This window comes from Falco cherrug, chromosome 20, assembly GCF_023634085.1.
Source record: "Falco cherrug isolate bFalChe1 chromosome 20, bFalChe1.pri, whole genome shotgun sequence".
Taxonomy (NCBI): Eukaryota; Metazoa; Chordata; class Aves; order Falconiformes; family Falconidae; genus Falco; species Falco cherrug.
Genome location: NC_073716.1, coordinates 6668150 through 6685449, shown reverse-complemented (window position 1 = coordinate 6685449; position 17300 = coordinate 6668150). Strand labels below are relative to the sequence as shown.

General features: G+C 63.2%; 2 protein-coding genes across 2 annotated transcripts; one reads left to right on the top strand and one right to left on the bottom strand.

Annotated features, from left to right (window-relative positions):
- Positions 1-67: 67 nt before the first annotated feature.
- On the top strand, positions 68-2874 carry CCDC115 (coiled-coil domain containing 115). Its single transcript, XM_014286469.3, has 6 exons — positions 68-271; positions 738-844; positions 1148-1251; positions 1506-1588; positions 1864-1992; positions 2479-2874. Exons 1-6 carry the CDS (start codon positions 97-99, stop codon positions 2808-2810), a joined length of 930 nt encoding a protein of 309 aa, XP_014141944.2. The 5' UTR covers positions 68-96; the 3' UTR covers positions 2811-2874.
- A 222-nt stretch (positions 2875-3096) lies between these two features.
- On the bottom strand, positions 3097-15420 carry UBA1 (ubiquitin like modifier activating enzyme 1). Its single transcript, XM_055697392.1, is given in 27 exon segments — positions 3097-3414; positions 3766-3866; positions 4105-4206; positions 4564-4755; positions 5659-5751; positions 5987-6075; positions 6281-6352; positions 6355-6469; positions 6653-6727; positions 7396-7482; positions 7485-7593; positions 7712-7776; positions 7993-8189; positions 8670-8835; positions 9263-9418; positions 9724-9804; positions 10090-10200; positions 10284-10439; positions 10622-10768; positions 11070-11167; positions 12144-12367; positions 12448-12554; positions 13218-13352; positions 14139-14307; positions 14557-14615; positions 15309-15342; positions 15344-15420. Coding segments are annotated over 27 exon segments (3153 nt in total). The 3' UTR covers positions 3097-3278.
- Between the last annotated feature and the right edge of the window lie 1880 nt (positions 15421-17300).

Below are 17300 nucleotides of genomic sequence, written 5' to 3'. Positions count from 1 at the left end.
CGGGGAACCAATGGGAACGGCCGATGGTGCCCGAAGGGGCGGGGCACGCCGCCAAGCGCGCGTCGGGCGGGTAGTGCAACACCGCCCTTAACCAAGATGGCGGCCGAGCCGGCTTCATTCCGCCAGGCTCTCAGCCCTCATCCAGGCTCCGCCTCCCGCCCGTCGCCCGTTCTGATTGGCCGAAGGGCGGCCGCGGGCGGCTGCTATTGGAGGAGGCCGTTGCCCGGCGTGTGGCCGCGGTGCGGGCCGCGGATGGCGGCGGCGATGGAGGGTCGGTGAGGGGTCCCGGGGGGGTTTATTTCGGTAGGCTCGCCTTTAGCGGGGGTCAGCGATGGGTTTGCTGTTTCAGGGTGACCCGGGGACGGGGGGGCAGTTGTGGGGGGCTGTTTGGGTAGGGTCTCCGGTGAGAGGGAGGGGGTTTGGGGTGATGTTTATGTAGGGTCTGCTGTTGTGGGGGTGTTTGTGGGGGAGGTGTTTTTGTAGGGTCTCCTGGGGCGGGGGCATTTGTTTCAGTGGGGTGTCTTGTGAAATATTATTTTTTCATTTTTTGTTTACACAGGGTCCCCCACGGGGGGTTTGTTTATGTGGGGTCGCCTACAGAGAATTTATTTGCATAGGATTTCCCATAGGATTTCCCATAGGATCTCCCATAGGATCTCCCATAGGAGCTTATTTACACAGGTCCCCCATAGGGGTTTGTTTACGCGGGCCCCCCCACGGGGCGTTTGTTCACACAGGGCCCCCTGGGCTGGGGGCAGCACTGGACGCAGCGGCGCTGGAGCTGCTGGACGCGCTGGAGACGCTGCAGGAGCGACGCCAGGTCCTCACCCAGCTCCTGCGGCAGGTAAGGGCAGGGACACAGGGACAGGCCACCCGCTGCAGGGGGGGGACACACGGGCGAGGGGGTCATCCGCTGTGGGGACATGCTACCCACCATGGGGACATGTTTCGGGACATGCCACCCACCGTAAGGACATGCTGACCCCGCTGGGGACGTGCTGCCCCCCATGGGCACACACATGGGGATGTGTCCCCCACCACAGGGACACGCCTCCCACCACGGGGACACAAAGGGACACACCATAGGGACACACTGCTCCATGTCCCTGTGTCCCCCCTGACCCGCTATCCCCCTGTGTCCCCCCAGGGGTGGCTGTCCCTCTCCCAGGCCCGGTATTCCCTGGGATGCCACCGTGTCTCGTCCCTGCAGTATGGGGCCACCATGGTCCCCCGAGTCCGTGTCCTGCCCAGGTAGGGGACACCAAGGAGGGGGGACAATGATGATGATGACACACTGTGGGGGGATGGACATGGTGGGGGGACATGGGGATTGGCTGGCTGGGGAGGACATGATGAGATTGGGGACACTACGGGGACACACACACACACAAGGAGGGGGTGTGACATCAGTGTACCCAGTGGGGAGGGTGGCAGATTTTAGGGTGCAGGGGGATGACACAAGGGGGTGTTGGTGACACCCATGTCCTTGTGTCACCCCCCCACAGGGAGGGGACACCTCACTTTGACGAGGTGCCAGGCACAGCGCGGGACACTGAAGATCCTGATCCCCAACAGGAAGGGGGTGATGGTGAGGAGGGGTCCCATGGGTGCTGGGAGGGAAACTGGGGTGCTGGGGGGAAAATTGGGGGTGCTGGGGTGTCCCCCATGGGTGCTGGGATGGCATTTGGGGTGCTGGGAGGGTCCTATGAGTGCTGGGGGCAGAATTGGGGTGCTCCCCATGGGTGCTGGGGGCACAACTGTGGGTGTTGGGGGGCACTGGAGAGTTCCCCATTGGTGTTGGCAGGGGATTTGGGGTGCTGGGGTGGTTCCTCAGTTACTTTGGGGTGTCACTGTTTCCCCCAGGTCTGCGCCAGCGTCGGGGTCCCCCAGAGAAGAGGGGTGCCCCCCCTCGGGCACCCCCAGACCCACTGGCCTGGTTTGGGGTGCTGGTGCCCCCCAGCCTGCGGCAGGCCCAGGGCAGCTTCGTCCAGGGTGAGGGTGGCTCTGAAAGCGGGAGTGGTCCTCAAACTGGGACGGATCCCCAAAACCTGGGGGGGTCCCCAATTTCGGAGGGGAGTGGGGAAACCAAGTGGGGTCCCCAAAACCAGGGAGGGGCCCAAAATCAGAGGGGAGGGGGGAACTGGGGAAGAGTCTCCAAAATCAGGGGATCCCTAAAATTGGAGAGGAGGGGGGAAAACCTGGAGGGATCCCTAAAACATGGGGGTTTCCCCAGAATCTGGAAGGGTCTGTAAAACCTGGGGGGGTTGTCCCCAATTTCAGAGGGGAGGGGGGACACCTGGGGGGGGTCCCCACAATCCAGGAGGTCCCAATGAACTGAGGGGAGGGGGAGGCCCCTAAAGGTCACGAACCTGTGCCACCCAGTCCCTTTGGCACCTCAAATATCCCACCCCTGCCCTCCCCGGTGACCCCGATCCTCTCCATGACCTCTGACCTCCCCGCTGTGTCCCCTGTCCCCAGGGGTGACGGTGGCGGTGGAGCTGGCTGGGCTGCAGGCTGCTGTGGAGGCCGCTGCCACCCGCTACCGCGGCCTCCTGCGCCGTGCGCGTCACCCAGATGGAGACGCCGACACCACGGTGACACCGAGCGACGAGACAAGCAGCACCAAGATGGCATGTGGCAACGAGACCACCGGTGACACCAAGACCCCAGGTGACACGGGCACCTACAGGGAACCCGAGGTGACATGGAGAGACACAGGTGACACCATGACCCATGGGAACAAGGGCACCGGGAGTGACACCACCAGCATCGGGGACATGGAGACCCCAGCCACGTCACCGCCACCATGACAGGTGCCACCAGCTCATGTGACGCCCGTGTCCCGCTTCCAATAAAGACACTGTGGCAGCTGTTGGCTCCGTGTCACCCGCTGTCCCCCAAGAGCATTACACCATCACTCGGCTGCCATTTAGGTGCCACTGTGATGCCACCAAATGGTCATTTTGGTGCCACGGTGATGTCACCAGGTGGCCACCTTTGTACCACATGCTTGGGGTCACCCTGCCCCCCCCCCCCGGCTGCCATCTTGGTGGCCACCTGCGCCCAGCGACACGCCCCAGCTGCCATCTTTTGCCAACGTCTATGTTTATTGGGCGGGGCCCCCCTCGCCCCGCCCCCCCCCTCGCCCCGCCCCCCACCAACCCAGAGGCGGGGCCAAGACACAACAACAACTAGAGGAGTGGGGGTGGGGCAGGGCTCAACGGAGGGGGTGTGGCCAGGGGCGTGGCCGGGCTGGGGCACAGCCCCCCACCCCGGGGCTAGCGGATGGTGTAGCGCACGTAGGGCACCTCGATGTCGGCGTCGGTGTCGTCGTTGCAGCAGAGCTCGAAGACGAGGGCCTTGACGTGGCGGCCGACCTTCTTCTTGGAGACCCGCGCCACGATCTCCGTCATCCTGAGGGACAAGGGGACGGCAGCGTCACTGCCTCCGCGGCGGGGACATCCGTCACAGTGAGCGCTCAGGGGGGTCCTGGCTATGGGTCAGGGGCAACCTCGCGGGGAGGCATCACGGGGACCCCCTGTGGTGGCCTCTGCCCCGGCGGTGACAGGGACACGCGTGGCTGGGGAGTGACATCAGCTCGCGGTGACGCAGGGACTGTCACCCTATAGTAACGGGGCCCCAGCCGAGACCCTTCCCCCACCCATGGGACGCCTCCCTCACCCTGAGCCCCACATCCCGCGCGGGTGCCCCCCCCCCCCCCCCACAGGTGCCCCCCCACCCCTGGGTGCCCCCGCCAGGCCCTACGGTTGGTCGTGGCGCTCGCGCAGCTTGGCGGCTGGCATGAAGAAGGAGTAGAGCATGGAAACACCTTGTGACAGCATCGTGATCTCCAGCCGGTGCTCCTTCTGAGGGGGACAGGGGGGCAGTGGGTGGGTGCAGGGCACCCAAAGGTGCCCCACAGCGACCCACAGCCTTTGGGGCACCAGCCACCGTGGTGGCTGCATCTCCCCACCTTCCCCCTGCGGTGCCCCGTCTTGCGTTGGAGTCCTTCAGGGGGTGTGTGTGGGGGACATGGGGACATGGGGTGGGGCCCCACAGCCCCCCCAAGTGCCTCTCCATCACCCCTCCCAGTGCTCCCAGTACCTTGAAGTAGGCGAGGAACTGGCGCAGAGTCATCTCTTGCCCGTCAGGCTGCAGCCCCTGCACCTCAAACCGGTCCCACAGCGTCCACTCCACCTCGTAGTACTGGGGGGGCAGACCCATGGCGGGGGGCTCAGACCCATGGCGGGGGGCTCAGACCCATGGCGGGGGGCTCAGACCCATGGCCAGCCACAAGGACCCGGGGAGCGCAGTGGGGGGTCTAGGGGGGTCACTGGGACCACGGGGTGACTCGGAGCACCTGTGAGGTCCCACAGCATGCTGTGGGGCTGGCCTCTATGGGTCAGGGAGCCGTGGGGCAGCACCCCAACCCCACCGAGACCCCAGACCACCCCCAGCAGTTGACCCCACCCCACTCCCACCCCCTTTGGGCAGCACCCAGCGGGCACCAGGCCCTGGGGATGGCTCTAGGGTCCGCGCGGGTGCCGCGGGGCAGCCCCCCACCTTGTTGCGGGGGCAGGCGAGGGGCTCGGAGAAGCCAACGAAGGGCAGGGCCAGGTTGAGGAAGGCGTTCTTGTAGGAGGCCAGGCGGCGGTGGCCCTGCACCAGCTTGTAGAGCTCCAGGCAGGCCAGGCCCACCACGGCCCCCGTCGTGGTGGCGATGGCGGGGATGATCTTCCCTGCGATCAGCTTGCTCTGCCCCATAGGAAGATACTTATAGGGGCTGGGCGGGGGCATTGCCCCCCAACGCCCCCGCTGGATCCCCCGAGGGAGGGGCTATAGACCCCGGCTCTGCGGGCCCTGTAGCCCCCTTTGTGTGCCCTACAGCTCTATACATACTGCGCAGCCCGTGTATACGCTGTGCAGAGCCCCGTATAGGCTCTGCGTGGCTGTAGGTGTGACATACGTTACAGGCTGCCCTACGAAGTCTACGTGCAGCCTAGAGACCCTGCAGGTATTCCCTAGAATTATATTCCATCTCTTTTTTTTATAGCATTCTGTAGCTTTTTGCTGCAGTGTTTTTCTAGAGCATGTATATTCTGAGCGTTCTATGTACGCGAGACCTCATACGTACTCTAGACCCCTTATGCACCATATACATACCCTATAGACTCTGTATATGCTTTATAGATCCTTTACAGATCCTCCGTGCATCCCGTATGTACTCGCAGATTCTACGTGTTCTATAGATTCCCTCTGCTCTCCGCAGAGGCTATACGGACCTTAAATATCTATGAGCCATATACGTACTGTAGATCCTACAAGGCCTATATGCTCCTTCCAGCTGCTGTGCGCTCCTTATAGACTCTATATGCTCCTTACAGGCTCCGTTTCCTACGGACCCTACGCACGCCCCGTAGGCCCTACGGAGCAGAGCACGCCCCTCAGACGTACGGCACAGACCGTACAGCGCCATAGGACCCCTCCCCAGCACCCACAGACCCTCTGCGGCCCCTGTAACACACCGTAAGGAACTCATTAATGCCCCAAAGCACCCCCCAGCACCCATGGGACCCCCCCAGATCACGTAGGACCTGCCCAGCACCTCATAAGAACCCCAATAACGCCCCATGGGCCCCCCCCCCCCCCAGCACCCACCTTGTGGCGGTCGGCTGGGGGGATGTCATAGTTCTCCGCTCGCAGGTTGGAGGCAGCAACGATGAAATCCATGTGGAAGTTGGTGTCATCGTCCTGGGTGAGGAGCACCCATGGGTAGGGGAGCACCCATGGGGGGGGGGGGGGGGGGGCACCCTTTTTTTTGGGGGGGGGGGGGGGCGGGGGGCATGCACTTTGCTCATCTCTGGGGTGGTGACAAAGTAGTAGTGGCTCCCTGAGGGTGGGTAGGTTGGGGTGCAGCACCCATGGGTGGGGGGGCACTCATGAGTAGCTGGGGGCACCCATGGGTGCTAGGGGGGGCAGCACCCACCTTCTCGAACTCGATGGGGAACATTCGGAAGCCAGGCAGCTCCTCGGGGCTGGGCAGTGACGCTTTCAGCTCCTCCAGGCGCCCGTCGTCTGTGGGTGAGGGGGGCACCCATGGGACCCCCGGCACTCACAGGCCCCCCCCGAACCCCTAAGTACCCCCCAGCACCCATAGGTGCCCCCCAGCACCCACAGGTGCCCTCCAGCCCCCGTGCTTGTCCCAAACCCCAATCCAACCAGCTCCTCTCTCCGCCCGGTTCCCCCCAGCACCCATGGGTGCCCCCCCCCCCCCCCATACCAAGGGCGGTGGTGGCGCTCTGCAGCTCCTGGTCGGAGACGTGGATACGGACACCGGCCTTGGGGGCGAAGGGGGGACGCGGACGTGGCGCAGGAGCTCTGCCACCGCCCCCCGGTCCCGTGAGCCCCCGATCCCGTAGCTCTGGGCGAAGAGGTTGGCTGCCGCCATCACGTAGTCCAGGTGGAGGGGCTGGAGAGGGGCACCCACGGGTGCCGGGGGGGAGAATGTCAGGGAGGGATGACACCCCAAAGGGACAGATGTCACCCAACGAGGACAGAAGGGGGTTTAAGGGTGATGGGCGCCCCCAAAGGGTGGTGGATGGCACCCAAGGGTGACAGCGCCCCCCACAGGCCGCCCCAGCGCCCCACTCACGTTGTCAGGGTCAAAGACGAGGGGGTGCGGGCAGCGCTTGGGCCCCGACCAGAAGAGGGTCCCGGAGTTTGTCTTCTGCAGGGGGGTAATTAAGAGTTAGTGACGTAATTAGAGCACGAAGGGGTTAATGAGGCAACTGGGGGAGCAATTAGGGGCTCTTGGGGTAAATCAAGGGACAGGAAGGGGTTAGTGGGGCAACTAGAAGTTAATGGACATAATTAAGAGACAACTGGAAATCAACGGGGATATTAACGACCAATGAGAGCTTAATGAAGACAATTAAGGAATAATTGGTTAATGGGGGCTAAATATAAGATATTTATATGTACATATATAATATATATAAAGTAAAAGTGAAAAATAATGGGGTAGAAGGGTGAATTAGGGAAATCAAGGCACAACTGGGGGTTGATGGGTGTAATTAAGAAGTAATTCAACATTAATGACAGATATTAAGGGGCAAATAAGAATTAATGTGGGTAATTATGAAGCGGCTAAGGGTTGATGAGCGCAATTAGTTGATCATTAGGAATTAATGGAAAAGAGCACTTAATGAGGATCAATAAGGGGCAATTAGGGGTTGTGGGGGCAGAATTAAGGGGGCAGAAAAGCACTGAGGGTGTCATGAGTGTGAATGAGGTCAGTGGGGGGGATATTCCTAACTAAGAGTACCCCACCCCCCCCAGGGGACCCCAGACTCCCCCAGGGGACCCCAGACCCCCCCAGGGTCCCCGAGCACCCACCTGCCCCGGGGGAAAGTTGTGCAGCAGCTGGCGGATGTTGTTGCTGTACTGGCGGTGCCAGTGGCGACAGGCCCAGGCGACGCAGTCGGGGCCAGCCCCGCGGTCCGCTCGCTTACCAGGCTGCGCTGCACCGCCTCCAGCACCTCCAGCGGCTGCGTGCCCGCCAGGCGCAGCGTGCGCTCCACAAATTTGGGGTCCCTGCGGGCATAGGGGGGCGGGGGGAGGGGGGTGAGGCTGGGGGGTGCTGCAGGGGGCGTGGGGGGGGGGGGGGGTTAGCGGGTGCCCCTTGTCCCTCTGCCCTCCCCTCGACACCCACATCAGGTACTGGTTGACGTTCTCTGCCGGTTGCTTGAAGAGACCCTCGAACTCGTCACGCGCCCACTGTGGGGGGAGGGAGCTGTCAGTGGAAGGACCCCCCACGTCCGGGACGCCCCCACGGGGCACCCAGGTCTCCAGGGTCCCCTACAGAAGGGACCCAAGCATCTAAACCACCCCAAAGGTGGCCCTGGGGTTTCCAGAGCACCCTATAGCGGGCACCCAAACACCCAAGGCCCGCTACAGAAGGGAGCCGGGCGCGCGAGACCCCCGTAGAGGTACCTGCAGGGTGTGCTCGATGGCGTTGGGGAAGTTCTTGAGGGTGCAGATGGGGATGGCCTTCTCAGGGGGGTCCTGGCTGGAGCTGTAGGACTCGCTCAGGAAGGGGATCACCACCTGCACGTTCCCCTTTGTCCCCAACGTCCCCGACTCCAGCAGCGGCTTCCGATAGTAGACGCAGCGCCGGTCCATATAGAGCCCTACGGGGGGAGAACCGCAGCGTCTGTAGGGTGTCTGTAGGGCACCCAGGCCCCGCGGGGTTGTCCTGGAAGGGACTCTGGGGCACTCTTCGAGGTCCCTATAGCGCTCCAGGCAGTTCTTACAGCATTTTTCGGGTCCCTATAATATTCCTGAGGTCCCTTATAAGGACCTCTGAGGGTCCCTAGAGCATCCAATAGCCAAGACTCCTTAGAGCACCCCAAGATCACCCCGCAGTACCCCGAAGACGCCCTACAGCCCCCCAAAGCCCCACGCAGCGCCCATGTGATGCCCTACAGCACCCCCAAACCACCTGCAGCACCCAAGAAAACCCTACAGCGCCTCGAAAACATCCTGTATCATCCTAAAGACTCTCCATAGCCCCCCCCAACCCCCTGGAGAACCCAAATGACTTATCCCAAGGACCTTCCCAGCACCCTGAGGGCCCCCCACAGCACCCCGAGGGCCCCACAGGTGCTCACGGGCATCGACATTGTCCAGGGCGTTGGCGACACCATCCAGGGCCTCGAAGAAGTCGTCATCGTAGACGCGCTCAGTGTCGGGGCCGACGCGGTCAGGGCGACTGCTCACCCGCAGCGCTGGGTTCATCTCCCGCACTGCCGCTGCCGCCCGTTCCGACTTCAGTTTCTGTGGGGACCCACGCCCCTTCAGGCCCCACCCTTTCTGGCCCCACCCCCTGAAGCCCCACCCCTCCATGCCTCTCCCAGTCCCACCAAATGTCAAGGCAACTTGATTGTTGACGTTGGCCAACTCCACGGTGGCATCTTGACGGTAGCTCCCCGCTCTGACCCTGCCCCCTAAGACCCCCCCAAAGGCTCTGCCTACTCATCCCCCACCCCACGGACTCCCCCTCCTTCGGCCCCACCCATTTAGTCCCCTCCCACCTACTGTTGCCACCTTCGTATGACTCAACCTTTGGTGTTGCCTTGGCCAAGTCAATGTCAACTCATTCCTTGGCAGTTCCCACCCCAGACTCCACCCCTATGGACTCCACCCCTTGAGGCTCCACCCACTCAACCCCACAGGCTCCTCCCCCCTTGATCCTGCCCCTCACCGTCACGTCCCAGGGCCGGAAGAGGAACTGGCGGTTGAGGTTGGACTTCTCGATGGTGTCCATGTCGGTGACGGTGATGCAGCCTTCAGGGCCGCAGCCCAGTCCCACCATTGCAAAGTTCTTCAGCAGCTCGCAGCCAATGGCCCCTGCCCCCACCTGTGCCCGGGGACATGTGGGGACACTCAGGGAGACTTGGGGACACTCAGGAGAACCGTGAGGAGACTTGGGGACATGCAGGTAGACATGGGGGGACACCTGGGGACACAGCCCAAGGTGGCCACGGAGGCCTGGGGGCACATGGATGGGAGAGGATGACGCTTGGTAGACCCATGAGTGCATGAGGGGACATCTGGGGACAAGTGGAGGACACAAGGGGACACTTGGGGCCATATGGATGCAGGTGGAGACATGCAGGGGTGGAGGACCCAGGTGGGGACGCGGTGGGGGGGACGACGACTTACCACGAAGTACTTCTGGGCACCCAGCTTGGCCTGCAGTTCCGCCCCAAATACAGCAATCTGCCCATCGTAGCGGCTGTTGCGCTGGGGACAACGTAAAGCGTCACCCAGATGCATCACAAAGCCACCCATGGGTGTCCCCAAGAAGGTAGCCCACCCATAGGTGCCCTATGACCAAAGCCCACCACAAGGAGATGCCCACTTGGGGTGTCCCCAGGAAAGGTGGGTCACCCATGGGTGATTTCAACGTGGCCAACCCATGGGTGTTCTCCACCAACTGCCCTACAACCGACATCCACCCCAAGGCAACACCAGCTATGGGTGCCCCCTGCCGCCCACCCCCTGCCGCCCCCACCCATGGGTGCTCACTGGGCGACACTGCTCCTCAGTCAGAACCGTTTCCTTGTTGTCCTCAGGGAGACACTCCAACGCGTCGAAGTAGAGCCATTGGGTGATGGGCGTGAACTTCCCCGACACCGCCTGCGTCACAGTCTTTGTTAGGGGACCCAGGTGGCCGGGGAAGGGACCCAGGTGGCCGGGGAAGGGACCCAGGTGGCCAGTACCTTCATGACCTCCTGGGCCGCCAACCCCCCGATGAAGGCGTTGACGGGGGCCAGGTCACCGGTGGCCTGGAAGGCCAGTTCCCGCAGCACCTCTTCATCCAGCTCCGCCCCTGGAGCCACCTCCCGGGTCAAGGCCACCACCTCCGCCGCATCACCCTGGGTGGGGGACACACAACGTTGGAGACAACTCTGGGGACACCAGGGAGGACCCTCAGGACCACCAGCAGAGAAAGGTGAGGCCACGTGGGTGGTGAAGGAGCTGGTGGCCTCACCGCTCCCAGCACCCTCAGCGTTCCCCATGCCCCCTGCTTTGTCCCCAAGCCCCCCGGTGTCCCCACCTGGTGACGTGGCCGAGGGGGGTGGCCGTGCTGGTGGATGAAGCGGTGCAGGGCCTGCCAGCCCCAGTGCATGACTGGAGGTCTCTCGGCCTTCCCGAAGTCGGTGATCATCAGCTCCGGCTCCACCAGTGCTTCCCGCAGCCGCTTCTGGGGTCGGAGGGGACGGAGGGGGACAGGTGAGCACCCAGTGACTCGTCCCAGCAGCTTCCAGTAATCCTCAATCCCCTCCTAGTGCCCCACAGTGACCTCCCACCCCCTCCTAGTCCCCTCCCAGCGCTTAATCCATCCTCAGTCCCTCCCAATTCCCCCTAGTCCCCTTCTAGTGCCTCCTATTCTGCCCCCAGTCCCTCCCAGTGCCCCCCAGTCCCATCCCTGTCTGCCCCCAGTCCCCCCCCTAGCGCCCCTCACTCCCTGCCAGTGCCTTCCCAGTGCTCCCAGTGCCACTTACGAAGCGGATGTGCTTGGGCATCTTGACCTGGGTGACAATTCCCCCCCTCACGTAGTCCCCGAACCCGCTGGTGTCGCCGATGCTGAAGGTGTACGGCCCTGTGGGGAGGGGCTGTCACAGAGGGTCCCCAGCACCCGGGGCGCCCTATAGAAGGGACCCCGGCGTCCGAGGCGCCCTATAGAAGGGACCCCGGCGTCCGAGGCGCCCTATAGAAGGGACCCCGGCACCCGGGGCGCCCTATAGAAGGGACCCCGGCACCCGGGGCGCCCTATAGAAGGGACCCCGGCACCCGGGGCGCCCTATAGAAGGGACCCCGGCGTCCGAGGCGCCCTATAGAAGGGACCCCGGCGTCCGAGGCGCCCTATAGAAGGGACCCCGGCGTCCGAGGCGCCCTATAGAAGGGACCCCGGCGTCCGAGGCGCCCTATAGAAGGGACCCCGGCGTCCGAGGCGCCCTATAGAAGGGACCCCGGCGTCCGAGGCGCCCTATAGAAGGGACCCCGGCGTCCGAGGCGCCCTATAGAAGGGACCCCGGCGTCCGAGGCGCCCTATAGAAGGGACCCCGGCGTCCGAGGCGCCCTATAGAAGGGACCCCGGCGTCCGAGGCGCCCTATAGAAGGGACCCCGGCGTCCGAGGCGCCCTATAGAAGGGACCCCGGCGTCCGAGGCGCCCTATAGAAGGGACCCCGGCGTCCGAGGCGCCCTATAGAAGGGACCCCGGCACCCGGGGCGCCCTATAGAAGGGACCCCGGCACCCGGGGCGCCCTATAGAAGGGACCCCGGCACCCGGGGCGCCCTATAGAAGGGACCCCGGCACCCGGGGCGCCCTATAGAAGGGACCCCGGCGTCCGAGGCGCACTATAGAAGGGACCCCGGCGTCCGAGGCGCCCTATAGAAGGGACCCCGGCGTCCGAGGCGCCCTATAGAAGGGACCCCGGCACCCGGGGCGCCCTATAGAAGGGACCCCGGCACCCGGGGCGCCCTATAGAAGGGACCCCGGCACCCGGGGCGCCCTGTAGAAGGGACCCCGGCACCCGGGGCGCCCTGTAGAAGGGACCCAGGCACCTGGGCTCACCAAGGACGCGGATCTCCATGGGGCCGCAGCTGTTCAGCTCCTCCATCCCCTCCACCTCAGTGAAGGTGACAAAATCGCCCGTCTCGAAGCCGTGACGAGCCTCATCCAGGCACGTCACCTCCCCCGGGCACCCCTTGGTCACCATGGAAACCATGGCGCTGAGGGGTTGTTCCCCATTGGTGTCCGTCACCACCATGTCGTCCCCAAAATCACAGAAAAGCTGCCTAAAATAGGGGAGGGACGTCAGGCAGGGGCCGCAGCCATCCGGGAGGCCTTACGGAAAGCAGCTGGGTGTCTGGCTCACCCAAAAAGCCCCCGGGTGTCGGCCACCACCAGCTTGATCCCATGGCTGTGACAGAAGTCCCCAACCCACAGTTGTTCCTCTAACGACGAGTTGGTCAACACCACCACCTGCGAAGAGACCGCGTCCATCTGTCTGTCCACCCCCGCGAGCAGAGGGACAGCAGGACAGACAGCAGGACAGATAGCAGGACGGATAACCCCCGCCGCGGGGAGGATTTGAGGGGACAGGCAGCCACGGAGAGGGACAGCAGGAAACACAACCGGACCGACAGACTAACAAATAAAGGCACATGGAGACCATCAGACTGCAAAAGCAGCAGGTACAGGGGGTCTGGGGGGGTACAGGCAGCCACAGAGACGTAAGGAGTCGCGGAGACGTACAGTCAGATGCACAAATGGATGCACTGACAGCGGGACACGGACAAAACCAGAGCCAGGGCTGGTTGATGGGAAGCCACTGGTGCCCCAGAGGGACACAGCCATCCCCCGGGGGGGACCCACGGCTGCCTGGGGTACAACCAGCCAGATCTCACAGCTGGCCCTGACTACAGCCAGCCAAATGACCACGGATGGTTGTGGCGAGACCACCGCTGTGCCAGGGGACGCAGGGGTCCCCAGAGAGGGTACACGTGGCTGTTGCAGGTACCACGGGCCACAGAGGTTCAGTCGGCCACGTGAGACAAGTTGGATGCCCAAAAAAATGGCCCCAGGGTTGATTTTTTGGGGAAAAAAAAGGGGCACAAAGAGGGGTACAGGCAGAGGTGGGTGTACCTGGAAGGGTGCCAGCATGTCCTGGCTGAGGGGCTGGCGGGTGCTGGTGACAGCCACGTAAGCGTTGAGCTCAGCTAACCGGGGCAGCGTCGCCTCCGCCCGGTTCTGCCCCACATCTTCCTCCCGCAGGAAGAACTAAGGGGGGCAGGAAAAAGTAAAATAGGGTGTCAGGGGGGTCCTGGCACCCTACCACCCCCCAGACACTCCCCAGCACCCAGGGAAGGCCCCTCCAAGAAACCAGGGGGGGGATTCAGGGAACCAAATAGAGAATTTCGTGGGGTATTTAACACCAGGGGGTGGTAATCAGCCACCCAGGGGGATATTTAAATGTGTGCGGGGATATTTAGGCCCCTTAGGGGGGTATTTAAGGGCTTGGGGAGGTATTTGGGTGCCTTAAGGGGGGTATTTAAGGGCCATAGGGGCCCAAACCACCCCGAAACCTGAATGCATAGGGATATTTACCCCCCCCCAGCAAATAAACTACCCCTAGGAGGGCACTTATCTCCCCTAGGGAATGCCATCATCCTACACAACTCCCATGGGTGCTACTTGCCCCTCAAGTTAATTAATTAATCCCCAGGTAAATAAATTACCTTGTGAGAAGCACTTAATTCCCCTAACCAGCCCCAGTAATGCCTCCAGAGGTGGGCGTTTATCCTGGGGGAGGGGGGCACTTAGCTCCTGTGGGGAACCCCATCACCCCAGAGAACAATCCCCCATGGGGGCTAATTACCCCCCAGGTTAATTACCTGTGAGGGGGACTTAACTTCCCTGATAATGACCCCAAGAGTAAATTAATTACCCCAGGGGGAACACTTTCAACTCAGCTCAGACATACAACCCACCCCAAAATCAGCTCCCTGAGAATTAACTGCCCTGGGGGGGAGAGCGTTCATTAATCCGTTGGGTTAATTAACTCACCTGGGAAGCAAGGTCAGGCCAGGCAGTGGGTTGGGGGTCATGGAGGGTGACAGATTTGACCCCCCCCAGCACCAGGTTCTTGGCCACCTCCACCCCCAGCCCCCGCAGCCCCGACACCAGGACGTTGGACGTCTGCATCCGCTTCATCGCCTCATGGCCCAGCACATACCTCGGGAAGAGGAAAAAGGGGGGGGGGGGGGGTCAGGGGCTCCCCAGATCCTCCTGGAGCCCCCCAGGATCCCCCCCCAAGGCTGTGGAAACAGCTGAAGGTACCTGGGAGGGACCCAGGCACGTGGGGAGCCCCCAAGTCCATAGGGGACCACCCAAGAGGCAACCTGGCATCCCCCCAAATCCATAGTGACCCCCCGAAGTCACAGGGGACCACCCCAGCACCCCCAGGAGGGAGCTGGGTACTCACAGCTGGCGGGAGTAGAGCCCCTCATCGATCTCGGCCTCGGCCCCGTTCTTCGCCATGCCCTGGGGAAGGGACACAAGGTGACAACAGCGTCAGCAGGGTGGGGGGCCATCAGGGAGGAGGGGGGGATACCGGGGGCATGGTGCAGCAGTGGGGAGGGCTGAGAGGTGCCAGGCAGGTGACACTGGGTGCCATGTCCCCCTGGGATGGGGATAAAGACGGGTCAGGGGTGATGGACGGGTGATATGGGGGGACATCAGGTGACCCAGAGAGTGGAGTCACCCTGGGGTGGGGCAGGAAGATCTGGGAGGTGACAAATGGGTGACATCCAGGTGACAACAGGGTTGGCCAGGTGAGCGACAGAGCCAGCCAGCGGGTGACGCTGCTGTTGATGGGGGTGGCTCTGAGCAGAGGGAACTACGAGGACAGGAGGGGACATGTTATCCCCAGGACACACAGGGACACCTGGGTGACACAAGTTGACAGTAAAGTGACACCACATAGCGCTCCCATTGACAGGGGTAGCTCTGAAAGCCACGGGAGGGACAACAAGGACCAAGGGTGACATATGTCACTGCCAAGATATGTAGGGACACCCAGGTGACAGCAAGTGACACCCAGGTGACCCCAGATGACAACAAGTGACACCCAGGTGACATCCACATTAGCAGGAGCAGCGCCGAGTGCCGCAGAGGCAACAATGAGACCAGAGCAGGTAACGGGGCCCCCCTGGGGTGACAGAAGGTGACACTCACGTTGGTGGGGGTGACGCTGGCGGGGACGGCGGGGGGCGGGGGCGCGGCTGGAGCCCGTTGGTGGCTCGGACCCGGAGACGCGGCGCTTCTTCGACAGCGGGGAGCTGGACATCTGCAGGGTCAGAGGTCAGAGGTCAGCTGGGGACAACAGGGGTGACACGGGAGGGGAAGCAGGGTGATGCTGAGGGCCATAGGTGACATTTGGGGGACAAGGGATGGCAGGAGGTGACACTGAAGGCGGTGGGTGACACATAGAGTAGCACTGACAGACACAGTGGCACCAGGTGACACACTGGGTGACACCAGGGACAGTGGGTGATGCTGGGGGGTGTGTGGGGTGGCAATGGGTGACACTGAGGGTGGTGGGTAATGCATGGGGTGGCACTGAAGGACACAGCGGTTCTGGGTGACACAGGGGGTGACACTGGTATGGACAGGGGGATGGCAACAGGTGACACTGAGGGCAGTGAGTAACATCTGGGGGGACAGGAGGGTGACAGCAGGTGACACTGGGGGCAGTGGGTGTCATTTGGGGGGTGACAGCAGGTGATGCTGAGGGTAGCAGGTAACATTGGGGATGGAGAGGGTGACACCAGGTGACACCAGGGGATGGAGGGTGACGCTGGGGTGAACACTGGGTGACACCAGGTGACACTGTCCCCCCGCAAAGGAACCCAGGCACCCAGGACAGTAACCCCCCCCTCCCCCCCAAAGCTTGAAAGCGACGGGACTTTCCAAAGGGTTCCCACTAACGAGGGTCTTGGGAGGGGGTGGTGGTGTCTGTTAACGAGGGTGCAATTAAGTAGTTTCTATTACCGGGGGCGGGTTCCCACTACCGGGGGAAGGAGTTCCCATTAACCAGAACCGAGTTCCTACTACCGGGGGTCCCCAGAGTGGGGTCTTCCATTAACCGGGACCAGGTTCCTACTACCGAGGGTCCCTGAGGGGAGGTTCCCATTAACCGAGGCCACGTTCTCACCCCCGGGGGTCCCAAGGGAGGGTGCCCATTAACCGAGACCGGGCTCGTACTAGCGGGGTTCCCCAAAGCCCCCCTCTCCCAGCCCCTCCCCTCAGGGCTCCCCTCAGGCCTTGAGGGGGGGGTCCCACTAACCGGGGCGCGGATCACTACTAACAAGGGCCGGGTCCCCCCCGCTCCCATCCCCCCCCATCCCCTTCCCCGTGCCCCCGCTCCCCCCGGGGCCCCCCCGGGCCCAGCACCCCCGCACCAATGATGCTGTCCAGGCCCCGCCGCCGGGTCCCGCCCGCTCCGTTCGGCTCCTCCGCGACAAGATGGCGGCGGCGGCGGCTGCCCCCCGCCGCCCCCTCCCTCCCCACTCTCCGCCCCGCCCTCCGGCTATTCCCATTGGCCGCCGGCACCCGGCGCCGCGCTTCCACTGGCTACAGCCTCCCGCCACCGCCCGCCTCCTCCCCCCCCCGCCGCAAGCGACGCGCTGATTGGGGGGGGGCGCGCCCCGGGTGGCCCGCCCCTTTCCTCCCGACGGGACCCGGATGGAGAGGCCCCGCCCACCCTACGCATACGGAATGAGGGGGCGGGGCCTCGTGACACAGCACGGGGCGCGCGGCCCCGACGGCGGCCGAGATGGGATACGGGGCCTATGGGACGCCTGTGGGGGAATATAGGGGCCGATAGGGGGCCTATGGCGCAGCACAAGCGTCTATAGAGGGCCTATAGGGGCAATGGAGGTCGATAGAGGGCCTATGAGGCAGCACAGGGACCTATAGGGGGCTGTGGATAGCTGGAATGGAGGACAGAAGGTTATGCAGGACCTGAGGGGGGGTACAGGAACTTATAGGGTACCTGTGCGGCATGGGGAGGAGGACTAAGGCAGCCTGTGGGTATATATGGGGAGCTTTGGAGGGCTATAGGGGCTTGGGGAACCTATAGGGGCCCATGGAAGAGTTGTAGGGGGCTATTTGGGCCCTATAGGTGCCCAATGAGGGCTATAGGGACCTATGAGGGAGGTTGTCTGG

Coding starts and splice junctions, on each gene's coding strand:
- CCDC115 (XM_014286469.3), top strand. CDS start 97: ATGGCGGCCGAGCCGGCTTCATTCCGCCAGGCTCTCAGCCCTCATCCA. Junction 272..737: donor GATGGCGGCGGCGATGGAGG/GTCGGTGAGGGG, acceptor TTGTTCACACAG/GGCCCCCTGGGCTGGGGGCA. Junction 1,993..2,478: donor CCAGGGCAGCTTCGTCCAGG/GTGAGGGTGGCT, acceptor CCCTGTCCCCAG/GGGTGACGGTGGCGGTGGAG.